General features: G+C 34.8%; 1 protein-coding gene across 3 annotated transcripts in view; it reads right to left on the bottom strand.

Moving 5' to 3' along the window:
* BCKDHB (branched chain keto acid dehydrogenase E1 subunit beta) overlaps positions 1 to 19,325 on the bottom strand; it is a 213,642-nt gene that overhangs the window by 56,039 nt on the left and 138,278 nt on the right. For 2 of the 3 annotated variants that reach the window (XM_039221167.1, XM_039221169.1), the window contains exon 9: positions 7,392 to 7,478. In XM_039221167.1, coding sequence (XP_039077098.1) covers positions 7,392 to 7,478 — 87 coding nt within the window. Of the gene's footprint in view, positions 1 to 7,122; positions 7,188 to 7,391; positions 7,479 to 19,325 lie in introns of those variants that run through there. The other variant, XM_039221168.1, reaches the window with a different exon arrangement.

Here is a 19,325-nt window from a genome sequence, read left to right as displayed (position 1 = left end):
ATCTCAAATTCTACAAGTTCAGAATGAATTCATCATCTTCCACAAAGATATGTTTAAACCTGTTTTCCAATGAAACTGTACCTCCATTCAAAAATCATCCAACCTAGAAACCAAGCTAAGCCTTATTCTTAACTCCTGCCTGCCTCTGTCACCCACTCATTTCCTTCATGCTCATGTCTTCATCAGTCAGGAAGTCTATCTTTCAAATTCTGCCTTCTTTAAAATTCACTTTTCTCTACAATACCACTCTCATGCCCTTGATTTAGAAGACCCTCAAATCTCTCATTTAAAGTACTCAAATAGTTTCTTTGTTAATCTCTGTGACTTCCTGCCTCAGCACTCACCATACATCCTCAACACAAGTGCCAAAGAGTCTTTTTTTCCTAAATTCCAAATCCTTCTAAGCTAATTTCCTGCTTAAAATACTATTACACCCTTTTATCTTAAATAATGAAAATAATTGTGACCATTATTTTCCTACTACAGAAAGTTCTCAACTTACTATGGTTCAATTTGCACTTTTTCAATTTTGTGAATGGTGTGAAAGTGATACACATTCAATAGAAACCAGCCTTCAAATTTTGAACTGTGATCTTTTTCCGGGCCAGTGGTACAATATTCCTCCTGATACTGGGCAAGGCCGCGAGCTACAGTTCCCAGTCGGCCAGGAACCGTGAGGGAGAACAACCCATATACTTACAACCATTCTAGTTTGCACTTGCAACACAGTACTCAATGAGTTACATAAGATATTCAATACTTTATTAAAAAATCGACTCTGTGCGCGCTGATTGTGCCCACCTGCAGACTAAAATAAGTGTTCTGAGCACATTTAAGTTAGGCAAGGCTAAGCTAGGCTGTTCAGCAGGTTAGGTATATTAAAATTTTGAGTTACAATATTTTCAGCTTACAATAGGTTTATTGGGACATAACCCCATAAAGTTAAGGAAGAGCTATATTTCCTACTTGCCAGGAAATTTATGAGGTGTGTTTAAATACATTATATAGGAGAACTGAAATGTATTATCTATGGGAGCTGGCCCTACTCTGTCATATTTTTCCTCCATGCAAAGCAAATCCTTAGTATTACATATAAGATTCTTTAAAGTCTAAATCCTACCAACTTCTTGATCCTTACCTAGTGCTATAGCCTCTATACTACTCTTCAACCATAAACAAACAATTGAAATCACTAGAAAATCAAATATTTTTCCTGCCTCCCTATTCCTTCTACCCAGAACTGCCACCTATCTCCACTCACGGAGTCATACGCATCCTATAAGAGTTGGCTCAGCTTACAGATGGGTCAGGTGACTAAGTTTCTTTATAATCCCATAGCCCTCAGAATATTTCTCTATCCAATCATGACCATAGAATAACTATCTGTTTAGCATCTATTTTTGCTACTAAATTTATGTCACAAAACAAGAACTCTATTTCTTGAATGAAATGCCCAAATTAAGGCTGTGCCCAAAGCACTCAGTAAAGTATGGTTGCCAGAATTAATTCTCATTCAGGAAGTGGACAGTAGGGCAGTACGTCAAAGTCATATAAAGACGTGAAAAAATAATATTGGAAACATTGGTTTGGGCAGATGAAGATCTTCAATGCCAACATAAAGATCTTACTTCTATAGCCCAAGAAGACCTATTGGAGGTGTTCAATAGATGGACAAGATTTGATGTGTTTTAAGAAAACAGTACATAGTAATCTGATTAGATGTGAGAGGTTGAGGGGCAGAGAGAAGTAACAAGACAATTTAAAAGGTTCAGGAAGAGGTGAGGAAAAGTAAGAGTTCATTTTGAGATAAGCCAATTTCCAGAAACCAGAGGATATCCGTGTGCTAATGTCCACCTTTTCTCACTGTCACATGTTAAAAATCCTTACACATAAACCATTTTATCGTACAAATTTCTTACCACTACCAAAACTAGCATGAAGTTGAAATTTTTAGTCTCATGTTCAAAAGGCAGAGTAAGTCCTGAAGGATTTCAAATTTGAAAGCTTCAAGAACAGCCACACAAAGGGCTGGGATGGCCAAGAAAGAATAGGGAGAGGAGGGGTAAGGATGGAGCCTTGGCCACATTTACACTACTGAGCAAAGCAGAAAGAGATGCTGGCACGATCAGGGCAAGGAAGAGGATCACCATATGTAACCTGGATGTAACTACCAACTACAGATAGTGATGTAGCAGCCCCAGCCATGATGCATCTCTGGAAAGATTTAGTCTTTGGTTCATATCTATAGCCATAGAAACTTTGCTGAACACTAAACAGGGTTCCAGACAAAACTGCATTTAAAAAAGGCCATCATACATCTGAATACTCTATGTTAAACTGCTTTTCCGATGCTCTGGCTCCATCTAAATAGACTTTAGTACTGAAGTACACTTTTCCTGATTGTTATATCTGTTGTTGGTTAAGAAAATAAATGTAAAAAAAAAAATTTAGATTATAAAACTGCAGTAAACTATTCATCATATTACTACTCTGACAACTTTCTCTGACAACTCTTACTTTATAACATCATAATTTTAATTTAACATTTTCCACAGTGATAAGAATTCGAAATCATTTAGGACTTTTTCCCTCTTCAGATTGACATTTTTAAACAGAATGCTAGTAAATTTGGTAGTAATAAGAAGTATATTTTAAAAAATCCTTCTGTATAATCCTTTCTAACATGAAAGAGTAAGAAAAAAATTCCTTTACTTGAAATCATGCAAATTTCCGTTTACACAGTGATTTGTGTAAACCCTATAAAAATCCTCTCAAACTATTAGAATATGATTACCTTAAAAATATATGACAGTATGCACGATTTCTGAGTTCTTATTCTAGGAAAAGAGACCGCACAGAAAGGATGGAACAATGGTATGGAAACTTACCATCCTCTCCAGTTGGACTCCTTATTGCAGACTTATTGCTTCCATGTGTTAAAAAAAAAAAAAAATTCAAACCTTTAAGCCAACCCCAATCCCTAAAATTTTTGGCGCTCGTATTAAGCATTGAATCCAGAAAAAAAAACAAACATTTTTTTATCACAAGCCTATCAGAGTCAAGATTTATTTCATCATAAAGGGAATGTGTTAGAAATTAATAATAAAGTCTTAAAGAAATTATACTATTTAAAGCTGCTCAAATACCATAAATTACTTGGCCTTAATATTTAAATAAATAATGCCTATTTTGAACATTGCAGTCTAGAGCATATAATATAAATTAATTAGAGGAATATTAAAATAGATGAGGTTAACACATTTCTTTTTGCACAGGAGTGATTTTTTTTTCAATCTGGGGTTACATGAAGCTGAGGAATATAAACATCACATATAATTAATTTCTCTAATTCTCTGAAACAATGAAATCTTTGCTCAAACTACACTGTGAGGTCAATGAACTACCTAAACTCTGTTGTTGTTGTGCTTTTCTACAAATCAGGGTGCACAATGGAATGAATACCTCCCTAAAAGCAGCACATCTCTAAGTTTCAGTATGTGTCAAATGAAAGAAGGAAAAAGTTCCCTCACCCCCAAAGTGAGAACAGATGGGAATGTAAAATTAGATGGGAAGAGACAGGGAAGCTTTGGATGAGGGACCAAGAAATCTTCCCCATGGGGGGAGCCAAATACACCAGACCTCAGTTTGTCCTGCCTCCCAGTTAACTTCCAAATTAAATCCAATAGGAATGCAAAGCAATTCTTAGATTTGATGCATCGGTTTTGATTTCCGTAAGCGTTCGTGTAAACTTCACGAAGAAGCTATTGACAACTATGTTCTAAAAATATTTTGTTTAATCACTTTTGTGAGTTTAACATTACTTCATACTAAGACTGTTAACAATGAATATTTTTTTAATAAAATAAAATTTTCTTTATGAAAAAGAGGCAACAGGCATGAACGAACTTAAGATGTGGACAAGGAATTCCTTGTATGACGGAAGAGCATCTGCCGTAAATTGAAAAGTTATGTAAATAAAGTATGAATACGTTTCATATTCATTCTTTTCATATTTTATCTGTAGAACTGAAAAAAAAGATCCGTAATAGCAATCCCAGTAATACTTCCTATACCTAGCAGAAAAAAAATTTTCTGTTGAGACTGAATTTTATATAGTATGATCTAATTTTTCTATCTAAAAATATCAATTATAAACTTAAAAGAATATTCTATAGTGCCGTACTGCCTTCAATATTCTTTATTTTTAATATGGGTAATAGTTCAAAATTTAAGGGAAACAGAAAATGTGGTGCTCTCAGATTTGAATGTATTTAAAAACAGTAGTTTTATTGTTAATAATCATTCTCTGAGAACATTATAATATTAAGAGCAATTTTGTGTAAGATTAACCATGACCTTTTGAAGAACTACCAGAGATCTTCCACAAACGAGTGCTTGTGGAGATTTGTGTGTGTGTGTGTGTGTGTGTGTGTGTGTGTGTGTACGCATGCTCACTTTCACATAAAATTTACGTTTGTTGATACAACAAAGACAATAACCCAGTATTCTAATCAATAGTGCTCAAAATTTATAGATCACTCTCATCCATAATTTCAGATTTGTTTTCTAAGACAATGAAAAGCTCTCTGTGTACCATTTCCCTGCTGTCCCAGAAAACTGGCTTTCAATACCTTAACCCTGTTTTATCTTTTTTTTAACCTTACTTACATTGTAGTTTACACAACAAAAAGAAATATGGAAGTATGAATCATTCCAAGCGGTGAAAGTAAGTGCATGTCACACTTAAGTAATTTCAGTTTAAACAATCCAAGGCCCTGGTAACAGGATGTAGGTTTCCCTTGCAACAGGGAAAGAGGCCTCCCATAAAAAAGATGCTCAATATAGTACAGCGTGTTTAGCTGCACATGTGCATGAAAAGATCACTGAAAAGTAGATTTTTATCATTCAGATTACTCTAAGTTATACGCAAATCTTATTACCAAAAACAGAAAAAAAGTCTCTCAAGGCATCTTTTTCACCCCTCTCTTATCAATACATAAAAGCCACAATTGGCAAACATTTGGGGATACATTTTATTAAAATTCATTTTCCATACTTTCCATTTGTGCAAATAAAATGTGACTAAGCAAAAACACCTGTATTTTCAAATTCATCCTCATACTAATAAATCTAAATACTAATTCCCCAAAACATCAAATGCAGACCCCTCTACATCATTGCCTTAATTCATTTTGTGGTTAGTTGGTTGAATGATTTTAACATGGACAACAGAACACTGTATAATAAATTTAAAACTTCTATCTTCCTCTTGGGATTTGGGGAAACCTTGAATAAAGAATGCATATGCACACACTCAACATTTACTCCAGACTCCAGTCCTAGCTCCAGATCTTCCACTCTCTTTTTAAACTGGGTAAGTCAAACGCACTCTGGATGATAAACACGAGTGTGTAACAGGGATAGGGTCAGATTAGGTCACAATTTCTCAGACTACAGATTCCAGAGACCTACGGGCATATTCTTGGAAGTCTGAGAGGGTTACGAGGTGTCTTGTTTTGTTGTCTTCTTGTTATGATATAAATACAATTATATTTTGGATAGTCTCACTCACAACTTTTACCACTAATTATTATCACGTAATTTCAGGATCTGGTTTTAACACAGTGGTAATGATCTTGTTAGTGTTAGCTTTTTGTAGTGACTTTGTTTAACTCATGATACATGGTCCTCAAACTGAAATTCACAAATGTATTCTAAGACCTGACATTTTTCTAGGAACATAGGTCCACATATTATTCAAGATCGATAGACACTAAATTAGGTGATCTTTCTAATTCCTTTCCAGTCTGAAAAATATGTTGCCCTCTTATAGCAGCTTACTAATAATTTATGGAGATCAAGCTTAAGCACACTTAGAGAAAGCAAACTTCACAGGAGGAGTTATAATTTCTAATTCTATGTTGTACTCGTTTTCTTTTTATATTTAAAAATGAAAATTTTGATATAACACTATGGCATTCAGTGAGCAAAACGAGTAAGACTGTTAGATTAAGGTTCTATTATAATGCAAGTCACAATCATTTCAAATGATTTAGCGGACTACATATTGACTAGGAGTCAGAAAATTCCAGTTTCTTTATCCAGTTCTGCCTCTGACTTGAAACAGCATCTTGGTGTTAGAGTGATTTGTTCCTGTAGCCCCCTCCCTTTTTTTTTTTTTTTTTTTACAAAATTAGTACATTATGTTACTCAATGAATAAAATGTACAATAAATACCAGGCACTCATGTTATATAATGATAAGTAGTATGCTTCAAATTTTAATTTACATAATAAAAAAAACCAAATCTGCAAACTCAAATATTTGCTTTTCTTAATTCTGTTAGTGATAATATATAATGTATAAAAATAGCAATATAATTTTTTACTATAAATTATAGATTATGTTGATTTAGTCTTAGAAACATTTATGTTTAAATTTTCTTCATCTAATTTTAAAGACTTTACAATGTTGTCAATTTGCATTTAAAGAGAATTTATTTGTAGAAATCATGTTTTACTGGTTAAGAGCTTAACTTCTAATAACTTATCGTTACTCATATATCATAATTTTATATCAAAATTTTAAACCATATACACTTAAAGGAATTCTCAACTTACATGTATCTTAATAACAGAATCATTTTAACAACAGTAAAGAGAAGTAAAATGTTTGCAAACTGCAAAGATATTCTGAATTTAAAAAGCATATACTTTATACTTAAAATAGTTATTTAATTTTTAATTTAAAAAAGTCACAAAAATGAAACTCATTTAAATCATCTTATTCCTATCTGTGAGATAAATGCAGACAAATGTTTTAAAGAAAAATCCTCCACAAAGCAGTATATGGGAAAATGTGCTTCGTTTAACTGAACATTTTTTTTTTTTAAAAGAAGGCTTGAAACCATTTCTAAAGTGTGGCTAATAGCATGATTATTAGTTAAATTAATTAAATTAATTATTGATTTTTGACATTGTTTACTGAATTTATATTACTGCCTTTTGACAGACTCCTTTTTTTGTAAGGCGAAGGCTGTGAAAATCTAAGATCAACAGACTGCATAAAAAGCTTAAGTTTTATCAAAAGAGAAATATCACATTCTGATTTAAAAGTTTTCATCTCCTGTTATCCTAGCAGACATAACTTATATTTGTTTTGTAAACTCACTGCAAACTTTCTTCTTCCTATAAAAAATTTCAGCTTTTATTACTTCAAGATTTCTTTTCTAGAAGATGTAATTATACCATTAACTAACTAAAGGACAGTGGAGTCAAATGGAAAACGTGCATTTCTAAAAAGTGCATATATCATGATAAGTAACTTTTTTTCTCAGAATTGGCAAGTACCATTGCACAAATGTTAAAATCAGTGCCAAGAAGTGACTCTACCTGAACCGTAGAGCTGATCTCCGATGCAAAGCCGCCTGTCAAGGGAGCCTCGTGACTGATTAGCAGTCGCCCTGTTTTGATCACAGACTGGAAAAGAAAAGGGAAATCTAAATCTGATGTTGAAGAGAATACGTATTTTCAAGTATACGATGGCAGTTTTGATTACGGTATAGAAACAATACATTTCAATCCAATAAATAACTAAAAATCAGTAATACAATTTTATGCCAAAGAAGTTAAAACTCTCTCTCACTGGACAGTCATTTGGTATTTGCACAGTCACAAAATTTTTCAATATAGTTTTTAATCCTACTACCAAAGAAAAATGTGATTTGTAATCTTGTCACTAAAAATGCATTCCATTATAAAATACTTCTGTGTTACAAATAATTATTTTACATTGTCATCTCATAATCATATTTTTCTTCATACTGCTTTAAGAATGAAAGTGATTTTTTGGGCTTATTTTTGGGTATATTTGCATATAAATAAGCAGCCTTCAGAAATATTATTTTGTGGAGAGGGAAAACACAAAAATAGTACGTAAAAGCTGCAATGCAGAAAAAACTCAAGCTCCTAGATATTTAAGGAAACTGAACAGGAAGAAATCCCTGAAGTAGAAGGGTTATAACCATCTTTGTTCCTGTGTGGTTAACGACCACAACTCTATTTTAACATAGGAAATGTCACAAACAATAAAGATATATTCTCATTACTGGCTCACTGTGGTTGTTCACACAGCGTGATATACTCTGTACAATAATAAATCAAAAAGAATAGCTATGATATCATAGCAGGATGCCAGCTGTGTTGGAAGGTAAAAAATATTAATATCAACAGCAAGTTACTGCTTAAGATATGCTGAATAATTAACATGTTACCAATGAAAAGGGGCAATTTCTCCTCCACATGTCTAATAATTTGATATCGTCTTTCTTAAATTCTACATTAACATTTATGAATATGAAATAAGATCTTCCAAGCAAAAATATGTATATAAACTAAAAGATTTCCCTCATTCTAAGCAATTAGAGTTTAAAATCTTAAAAGTATGCAGCCATTTCAGTCAGCAGATGTTAAACCCCAAGATATGGCCAGTAGCCATGATAAAAATAAGTTATTGTATCTACTGAGTAAATAGTGACTTAAGAACATAAAATTTTATGGACACCTTAATGAATACATCCCCACCCCCAATGAAATGGTAACCTTGGTATGCTGGTACTTGGATTTTATGACTGTGATTAATTATGCCATTTACAAAAGTCACAAATTTCAATGCACCTGGTTAGGAATATACAGAGACAAAAACAGTCCACAATCATGAAAAAAAAATGTGTTCTCAAAGTACCCTTTAAAAGAAGTCCTGGTTTAGACCAGGTTTAGAGCACTACCAATGAGAAAAAACAGATTTGACAACTAAACCTTTCTTATCACTCTGAAACTATCTGCCAATGGATGAGTGTCCAGGGATGACCTCGCTAAAATCCATCGCAGCTAGAGGATGCATCTTAAATCTCCAGGAGGTAGAAATGAGACACTTTTATAAAAATGCTACTGTTACCTTAGACCTCCACACAACAGAATTGGAGTTTTTTATTTGAGCTGGGACCTATGCAAGATCTAATGACAGCCTTCAGAATGGTTCCTGGAGGCCAATAAGCAACCAGGGCAGACAGCCTGGCTTCCTAAAGCCTGCGTAATGTAGTAGGGAAACTAAGCACAGATGTAGCCAGAACAAAAATCTCCAAATTCAGAGACCTCCTGAGTGTCCTTCAGCAGGACAAAGGCTAGATAAACCAAGCTATAGCAATTCGGATGTGTATTATACAGCCATGAAAAAGACTGAGGCCATGGAAAGAGGCCTAGGGTAAATTAATTGGTAAAATCAGCAAACTGCAGAGCAATATAATCTCATTTTTACAAAAGACAAAAAACAAACAAACAAACAAAAAACTCAACTACCACAGCAGTGGAGACCCCAATAAAGCTAGTTGTATGTACTAAGTCAACGCAGGTAAACAGTCTGGAGGGATTCATTCCAAACTACCAAAACTTGCTCCTCCTAAGTGACAGTGAAAGAATTGTTGGGGAAAAGGCTTTTACCTTTTAATTTATGTAGAAAAGTATTTTTATATATTGAAAGTATTCTCAATTAGTCATAAATAAAGATAAAACACTTGAATAATGGTTAAGGCAACAAGTACATATTATGTTGTAGTCAAAATCTCCTCAAAAAAAAACCCTAACAGTATGTTTTGTTTTGTTTTGTTTTGTTTTTATAGCATTTTAGGAGTGGCTTCCCATTCAAGGAAACCCTAAGGTCCCAAACTCCAGCAGCAAATAGGCACACTAAAAACACAGGGCTTCAGCCTTCCCTTGTCAGTCCCTGTGTAATATGCTCCATGTCAGGATCATATCCAGCTCACCTCCTGACCCCTTAAACTGCTGGATCCTAGACAACATAGTAAATCAGCTATTAGTGCTTTTAGTATAGGAGGGGACAGAGTTCTTCAACACCTCTGTATGTGTATTATGTACATGAGTGTTAGATCAGGTTATGCTGGCAGTTTTGGAAGAAATTCTAGAAATTTCTAAAATACCAAGAGCTAAAGGGTAGACCCAATGACACTGTTAGTTTATGGAAATTATTATGGTATACAAACCAGAGGGAGACAGTGTGGCAAGAAGAGATAGAAATAATGATAATCATAAACAACTGGTTGTTCCGCAAGTTGCTATGTGCTAGGCTGTGAGCTGAGCATTTTAGATTGATTACTTAATTTAATTTGGAAAGCATCTAAGTTTCATTTTTGCTTCCTAAAGTCAATCCTGACATCTGAAAAATATTAAAATTCGTAAAATAAAGTCAGAATCAAAATTTTCAAAACTGCCAAAATTTAGAAGTCACATTGATATTTTCAAAGTCGTATCATCAAAGAATTAGCATATATCAGTAAGGATTAGTCTATAAGTACAGTTCAATAACTTTGTAAGATATAATTGAATTCAACTTGGTATGTTCTTTTTTTACCTTGCACAGTTTTAATTGACTAGAATTTCTGATGATTGGGTTTTTTTGTATACTTTTGGAAATTATTAACACTTTGCTAATACTATGATGAGATCATCACAAATCTAGAAAATTGAAGACAGTGTTACTCTATTCTTCGTGATTTAATTAGGTATTCTGGTTAAATTACATATTCTTGTCAACTTTAATAGGCATTTAATTTTCATACATTTAAGCAGAATGATTCAAAACTACCAAGTCATACTGCTAGCCAAATTTAGCATTTTGTTGTATTTAGTAAAAACTAATATGGTGCCTTTCAATGGGGATAGCTGTTAACCTTTTTAAAATAACTATACATATAAATAGTAATAATCCTTTAAAATTCATTTTCCTTAGAAGAAATTTTTAAAGTTTCAAGTGTTCTTCTGAGATAAACCTATTTCACCACTTGAAAAAAAATTTTAAGAGCATTTAAACAACTTTTCAATATGAAAAGCTGAACCTATCAGAGCCAGGAAAGATCACGTAAGGCTGGATTTTCCAGTATCTGCTTCTTCAGCTTTCTGCCACTAAGACCTGCTCCAGGATTCTGGCCTCAGGCACACGGAGCACCAGTGAGTTAGAGGCAACAAATGGCACTAGGGAAAGCGGAGCCAGTTAAAGACTAGGACTGTGAATAATGGTTCTCTGTATCCGCTGCTACCACTCAACAAAAGGGCTTTGTTCCCTAGGAGGGCTCCAGAAGATTTGTCAAGAAAACTTTAAAAGCAATTCTGAAAGGCTAGGAGTAAAACAGCCTGTGGCTGCTAAGTCTGTTACTACTGGTCAGTCCTGGATTTCTCTCATGGAGTGTCACTTTCTCACTATTTCAGTCAGCCATCCCTCCCCCAGGGCCCCAGCACAGCCCATCACAAGAGGAGTTATCAAAATTTCAATACTGAACACACAGCAACTTTGCCTACAACAGACAGATCAAGACACCTCTGTTCTGATGGCAATGCCTTGTTCCTGGTCTCACGGCTCCGTGCTGTGTTCTTGTGGTCCACCTTCTACCCAGACGTCACTACAAATGGCTATCACTTCAAGTTCTCTATGAGGGATACCTACTCCAGTGCTCAGAATACGGCAGACACTTGAGAAAAGTTCATTAGTTACAAAGCTATTATAAAATAATCTCATTATATTAAGTATGTCCTCCTGTGATTTACTGAAGCTATTGCTTTCTTAGCCCGCTCTATTTTTAAGACAGGGCAAAAGTGTACTTCAGCACATCCCACAATTTAACTATGAAATAGTAGACTCCAAACTGAGGATATTTTAATGTAGAAATGACAATAAGAGATCTGGAGTAATAGTAGGATTGCTAAGTTATACTCTGTTAAAATGACTACACAGATTTTGGCTGCCCAAACATTGGACATATGTTTTAGTGAATGTAGCCTTTAAAGATTTTAACACAATCCAACCAGGAAAACTGTTAAGCTGTCATTCCAGGAGAAAATGATACAGACAAGTGAACCATTAAGCTTGCATATGCCTGAACGTGTAACACTGATACTCAAAAAGCAAAATACATATATTATTTCTTTCTCAAACTCCACAGCAAGACTTTCTCCTACAGAGCATTTCAACCTACCCAGCACAAAGTTCAGCAGCCTATTCTGATTGCTGATAAGATAAAGTAAGAAAGTAATACTTTGGGTAGGTAATTTATAGCCCTTTTACCCATTTTTAAAACAAATCTGAATACAAAGCTAATGAAAAGCAAAGAAACACCATAGCTGGCCCTTACCATTTCCTTTTGAAATCAAATGTTTATAAATACATATAAGCAGAGGTAACAGTAAAATCACACACACTTGTGTTTCATTAATCAAGAATATATTCATCAATACTTAAACAATCTGGAATCATTAAGGACATGATTTAAATTAGCTTCAAATATCACTGCAAATGAATTATGTTTTTTTTGAAATGTTTTCTTGTCTAGTAGCCAAATGCATTTGAAATGTTAGCCAGAAAAACCTCACAATTAATCACAGGCCAGCAAATGTATTATAATATGCCCAATAACAATTATTAATCAGCATGATCTTTACACACAGACCATGGACTGATATTCCACTGGAGAAATATCAACGCTGAAAGAGAAAGAACAGTCATGAACTCCAGAGAAAGTTCGGAAAAGTCCATTTTGGCAAGGATATTAGTGGTGGGGTTACAAATATTTTGCTCTTGTAGGAAAGTGGAGTAAATGGAGGAAAACTAAATCTTCGGGGCTTTATCAGACCCATGTGGAAAAAAGTAGGTAAGGGAGCAAACAGAGCACAGAGAACTGAGTAAAATCAACAAGAAAAAGATGAACAAATAATACTAACAAAGGCATGACATGTCTGGGAAAATTTCAGACATCCTCACGGTTTCATTCTTGCCTGAATTACTTGTACAATCAGAGCTCAAATATTGAAGAGTGGACAAACTACTTTCACAAAAATTAAAAGTGGACATCTTTCTGAAGTTATTTCAAACCTTGTCAGATAAACATGTTTCTATCAACCAAACTTACCATTCCGGCTTGTTTCCTTAGAGTCCCTCTAGGCTCAGGTCATGTAAGACCGTCACTATTCTGTGAATCTGACCCATGCTTTCCAGCCTCTGACTTCCTTCCCCATATTGGCAGGCATTCTATCCCTCTCTCAAGACCCATCTCTCACAGTACCTCCTCCCTGGTCCCCTTTTTCATATCATATTATGTACATCCTAGCGACCATTTCCTAATAGAACTTGAAGTAGCTGACAATGGAAGGATATTCTATGAAACATAAAACCGGGATGCAAGGGCAAGTGTCAAGTACTAGTGTCAAGGCAACACCACTGCTATCTCTCCCTTAGGAACACTAGTAATTTACCTTGTAGGACAACCCTGTGTACCTCTGTCTCGTCAGCCCTTCCAACTGCACTCAAAATCACAAATTTGAAGACAGGAACTGTTTATGTCTACTGCAGAACATAGCATATGACAAATATGCATTAAACTGAGCAAATTATGTTCATGTTATTCTTTGGAGACAAATGTATATGTTACTAAAACAAACAGTTTGAAAACATTCTTAAGCATCTTTTTATTTCTTTGCTTTAGGGGGTACTCTTTTTCTTGAAGAACTAGGTGGGGGTATCTGTACTCTCTCTCCCAGCAGACTCTAATTCATTCAAAAGCACAAAATTCAGAAAGTATCAAGTATTATGTACCTAACTACGATACCTAATATATGGTTGTGGATGAGGACTCAACAAACGTTTTAATGTTGACTTGAAAAAAAAAGTAGCATACAGACACAGTGATTTAAATGAATCATTAAGCCTCCAATACTCTGATGCCTTTAAGCTTTTAGGAGAGACTGAATAGAGCTATAAAATGCATTAAAAGAGAAGTTCTTTTAAATGCATGCTTGTAACAAAAACACGAACAGAACATTTCCTTTCCCTGGTACTGAAATAAAATTCCTTTTTCTATTGATAAAAGGTCATGTCATAATGATGATAAAGGTATTGTGCTGGATAGGTGGACTCTTATTAAATATGCAGTTAAGCCATGAGGTAAATATGTAAATAAATGTACTGTAAAGATTTTTTTTTCAATTCCTCCGTTAGTTTAAGCATCATGCAAAACACAACCGTCCATAAGTATCAACATGTTTTTGTGCCTAAACAATTTTTCAAAGACCAAAGTAGCCACTTCTCAAGCTTTTCTCCTGTGTTCTTTTTATCACGGCCCTATCGCTTTCCAGCAGGATGTAGAATGCTTCTATAAACTCAAAACCCATCTCCCCTGAAATTCCTACACATTTCTTTTCAGGAAAAGAAGTTAAAACATGTCATCTAGATATGAATATTACTGACTTCCGTGTTGTAGCATTTTAGAAGACTGTTAACAAGAACTACTGCAAAGCTGAGCTGTACTTTTAGAAACGCAGTCAGGGTGTTGTTATCTTCTGTATCTTCTAGCCTGAAAATCATGTTGAGCTCTAGGAGACTTTTTCTTTTGAGTTTATACGAACAGAAGCATTCAGAAATACCACAACTAAAATTTTGCTGTAATAAATGAAGAAGTGGGAATACAATAGCCCCTACATACTGCTTGGCAAATCTAGAACCTGATCCAACAGGGAAGACCACTGGTGGTAATATTCTAATACATTTATTATTAATTCAAGTAGTTTACCTCCACTCAAGTTGATAATTCACAGATAACTCATGTTTAGCATCTAGGTTATTTATGATAACAGGCTGACTGAAAATTCCATACAGATAGTTTTGTTTGTTCCATCATTTTAACCATTCCTTTTTTTTTTTTTACATTTTTTAAGGTTTATTTATTTTTGAGAGACAGAGAGACAGAGTATGAGTGGTGGAAGGACAGAGAGAGCCACACACAGAGAGAATCCAAAGCAGGCTCCAGACTCTGAGCTGTCAGCACAGAGCCCATTGCGGGTCTTGAACCTATAAACTGTGAGATCATGACCTGAGCCGAAGTCAGATGCTTAACCGACTGAGCCCCCCAGGCGCCCTCATTTTAACCATTCTTAACTGAACACTTTTATGGCATTAAACACATTCATACTGCTGCACAATTATCAGCACCATCCATCTTTGGAACTTTTTCATCTTCCCCAACTGAAACTCTGTGCCCTTTAAACAACAACTCCTCATTCCTCCCTTCTTCCAAGCCCTGGTAACCAGCATCTACTTTCTGACTCTATAAATTTGACTATTGTAGGAACCTCATAAAAGTGGAATCATACAATATTTGTCCTTTTGTGATTGGCTTCTTTCCCTTGGTATAAAGTCTTCAGGTTTCATCTATGTTGTAGCATGTGTCAGAATTTCCCGCCTTGAGGCTGAATAATATTCCACCGTATGTAGGGACCACATTTTCTATATCTCTCAGACATGTGAATTACTTCCCTACTTTGGCCATTGTGAAAATGCCACTATGAACACGGGTGTAGAAATATCCGTTCAAGTCACTGCCTTCACTTCTTTTAGGTATATACCCAGAAGTGGAATTGCTGATCACATGGTAATACTATGTTTATCTTTTTGAGGAACAGCCATACCAGTTTCCAAGGCATATACACTATTTTACATTCCCACCACCAATGCATAGGGGTTCCAATGTCTGTATGTTCTCACGTTTGTTATTTTGTTTGGTGGTTTATTTGTTTGCTTTATAGCAGTCATCCTAATAGGTATATGATGGTATCTCATTGTGGTTTTGATTTCTATTTCCCTGATGATTAGTGATGTTTCATCACTACTAATTCTTTAATCTTTTCCTTTTTAAGCTTTTAATCAGGCTGTTTGATTTTTGTTGTTGATGCAAATAGTTTTAAAAATGTTTAATGCATCAAATTTCTAAATCGGTCCCTTTGGGGACTGGAAATAAAATATCTTCATAATATAATATTCCAAATATAAAAATATATAATCAAACTCAACTGTTCATTATGCCCTCTTTCTTGGAAAATGATTCATCTGGTTTCCTTACTATCCACTATTCTGAAATAGACACAAAGACATTTTTTTCCTAAGATCACTAATGCCACATAGATCCTTTCTCAGACTGATTATCTGAAATGGCTTTCCTCTCCTGAAAAATCTTCAAAGGTAAATCAGCTAATTAGAATCATGAAGATAACTTATACATAAGAACAGCACCTGTAGTCCACTGTCCCCAAAAAACAATGGAGTCTAGTTATATAACAGAGAACCTTCTGAGCTTCCTGTCTTTGTTCCCTACTCTGCCAGTAGTTAGGGAATAAAACAATGTCAACTAAGAAAGTCTGGAACATTGGTACCTACCAGAAAAATCACCATCATCTTTTATATGTTTCCCATTTAATTTCCCAATTAATTTTTAATGTTGTACCAATTCCAAAGGTCACTGGTTCATGTCAAAAACAATTCATTGAGCTGCTCACATGAGCCAATACTAGGGAAATAAAGATGAGTTAACCCAGGTCCCAAAGGACTGTAATATGGGTTGCCACAATGTCCTCGGACAAAGCATTCTTAAGAAAGAAAGAAATTAAAGAATACTGGAATTAAAAATCATGTTCTATTTGTTAAAAACAATTTTTTTTAGAATTTTAAATTTCAACTCTTAAGATCTTTTCTAAAAAAAAAACACTGAAAAAGTGCATTTTTCTCTTCTTAAGACAAACCACAATTACTAATATTCTGTCCTTTTTATTCATAAGTCTCCACTTGGCAAATTTTTCTCAAGTGTTGACAACACAGGGAAATACTATGTCTGGCCATCATAAGAGTTCTACAGGGTAGAAACTGATATCATCCCCTGTGCTCCCAGCATACCATGAATAATAAGAAAGTGACCCTAACCCAAACCAGCACTGTCTGCCAGCTACGGTTTACACTGCTGCTTTTAAGCATGTGTCAAGGGTAAAATTTTCCCTGAAGCCAGCTGGTTGTCTACCAAGGTAATACTTCTCTAAGGAATGATCAGAAGTATAAACACTGCTACAATTCTGCATCACCATGGATAAATGCTTTTATTTTCTAAAACCTGGTCCAATTCTGTTGAAGTAAATGGGTTTTTAGTCCATTACGAAACAAAAATCATGTGTAGTTCATAATACATGGGCAAGGCTGAAAATCTTTTGGGTCTTTTTTTAAGACTCAAAAGAGTAGTATAGTAAAACTCAACAGATAGTTCTGCGAAAATTACACGTATAGTTTTGAGTATATAGTACTAAGGTCACACACAGAAAAATAAAGTATATAAATATTATACTTTCATTAAAACCAAGGTGATGGGGAGAAACTATTTATATGACAGGAAAAGAATCCTTCTAGCAGAAATAGTAATATTTGTCTGCAAAACACTCATTGATTTGATGGAGAAGGGCACAGAGGTACACATATCTCAAGGTAAGAATTATAGTATCAAAATTCATTGCTAATGAAATACTGTGAGAAGTTATATGTGGTATAATAGTTTCCCAGAAATAGAACTTAAAATTGAAAAATCAATTATATCTAAATTTAAACTTTTTTCCCCCCAGGGATAACACTCTGAAATTTTCTTTCCTTATAAACCAATAAAACATTAACAATCCATTCCTGTTTGATGCACAATTCTCTGTTCTGCAACTTTTTTATCGGAAAAGACTAATAAAATAGAGTAAGATAACTGTGGCCATTTTACCACAAAAGTGAGACATACCTATTGCTAATAAATGATAAAGTCACTTTTTGGAAGGGTGATTCAAGAAGATTTTGTGCTTGTTGACTTCCTTTATCATAAGTTGCTCATTTTACTATATCTCTTATGAATATTATTATAAGAGAAAATATCATTACTAACCAATGAAAATGTTCCACTACTCTAATAATTTTAAAAAATAATGAAATAGCACCTCATCCATTAAAAGTCGCAAAATAATTTAAATTTGAATTCTGGTTACAGTAAAATCTCATACTGTAACATCTCTCTTACTGTAACATCTGGTTACAGTAAAATTTACATTGCTTGTGCAATGCAAACTGGCATAAATCTTTTGAGAAAAATTTTGGGAATCTATTTATCAAAAGCTACTAATGTTCAGACTTCTAGAATAAGCAATCTCAGTTCTAAGATTTACTCTCAGAAAAGAATCCCCAAAATATAAAATACTGGACTTCTGTTTTAAAATAATCATGTGCAGGGATGCCTGTGTGGCACCAGTTAAGCATCCAACTCTTGATTTCAGCTCAGGTCATAATCTCGCAGTTCATGAATTCAAGCCCTACATCGGGCTCTGCACTGAGAGTGCTGGGCCTGCTTGGGATTCTCTCTCTCCCTCCCTGTCTTACTCTCTCCCACTCATGCTGTCTCTGTCTTTCTCAAAATAAATGTAAACTTTAAATAAATAAGTAAGTAAATAAATAAATACATAAATAAATAAATCATGTGCAGTACTTGATCAAAAAAAATTTTTTTTAAGTTTAAGAAACACTGTTTTAGAAACATGGTCTCACACAAGTTACTCCAATACCATATTTGGCTCATGGATAAACTGTTTAAAGGGCAAAGCAGATGGGCACCTGGGTGGCTCAGTCAGTTAAGCGTTAGACTTCAGCTCAGGTCATGATCTCAAGGCTCGTGGTCCAAGCCCCGCATCAGACTCTGACAGCTCAGCGCCTCATGCCTGCTTCAGAATTCTATCTCTCTCTGTCTCTCCTCCTCTTACAGTCTCTCTCTCTCAAAAATAAATAAACATTAAAAAATTTTTTTAATAAAAAAAGTAAAGGGCAAAGCAGGGGCTCAGTTGGTTAAGTGTATGACTCTTGATTTTGGCTCAGGTCATGATCTCATGGTTCACGATGTCACTGTTCATGGGATTGAGCCCCAAACTCTCACTCTCACTCAAAATAAATAATTAAACATTAAAAAGGGGGGGGGGTAGGCAAACCACTTCAGAAATACTGCACTTAAATGTCGTCCACAGCCACCATACATTGCATACTGTCTAAAACCAAGGGTTTCCATAATAATTTTGTTTCACCTGCCTAATGTCTTTAGGCCTCTGAGGTTACAGTCCCTAGTTGAGAGCAGCAGAAAAGCAGGCAGAGAAAAGCTGTCAGGGCAGGAGCAGAACTTACCTGGAAGCAGAGCTCCTCTCCTGGTGTCCAGGCTGGGAGCTGCACGGCCTGCCCTTTGGCCTGGCAATTCAAGAAAGGGATTCCCCCAGCAAACAAACAAGGCAGAATCAAAGTGAGCCCCACACTCTGGCTACTGGCAAATGAGTCTGGGCAAAAAGATGATTAAAGGAAGCAAAACAAAGAATAAACCATAGAGCCTACTGAAAAAAAAAATGCTGGAAAGTACCGTGATATTCAAAGAAAAAGCATATCTG

The sequence above is a fragment of the Hyaena hyaena genome, unplaced genomic scaffold, assembly GCF_003009895.1.
Source record: "Hyaena hyaena isolate Hyena2069 unplaced genomic scaffold, ASM300989v1 scaffold_952, whole genome shotgun sequence".
Lineage (NCBI taxonomy): Eukaryota > Metazoa > Chordata > Mammalia > Carnivora > Hyaenidae > Hyaena > Hyaena hyaena.
The sequence above is the reverse complement of the archived record's forward strand: the minus strand, read 5'-3'. Positions and strand labels throughout refer to the sequence as shown.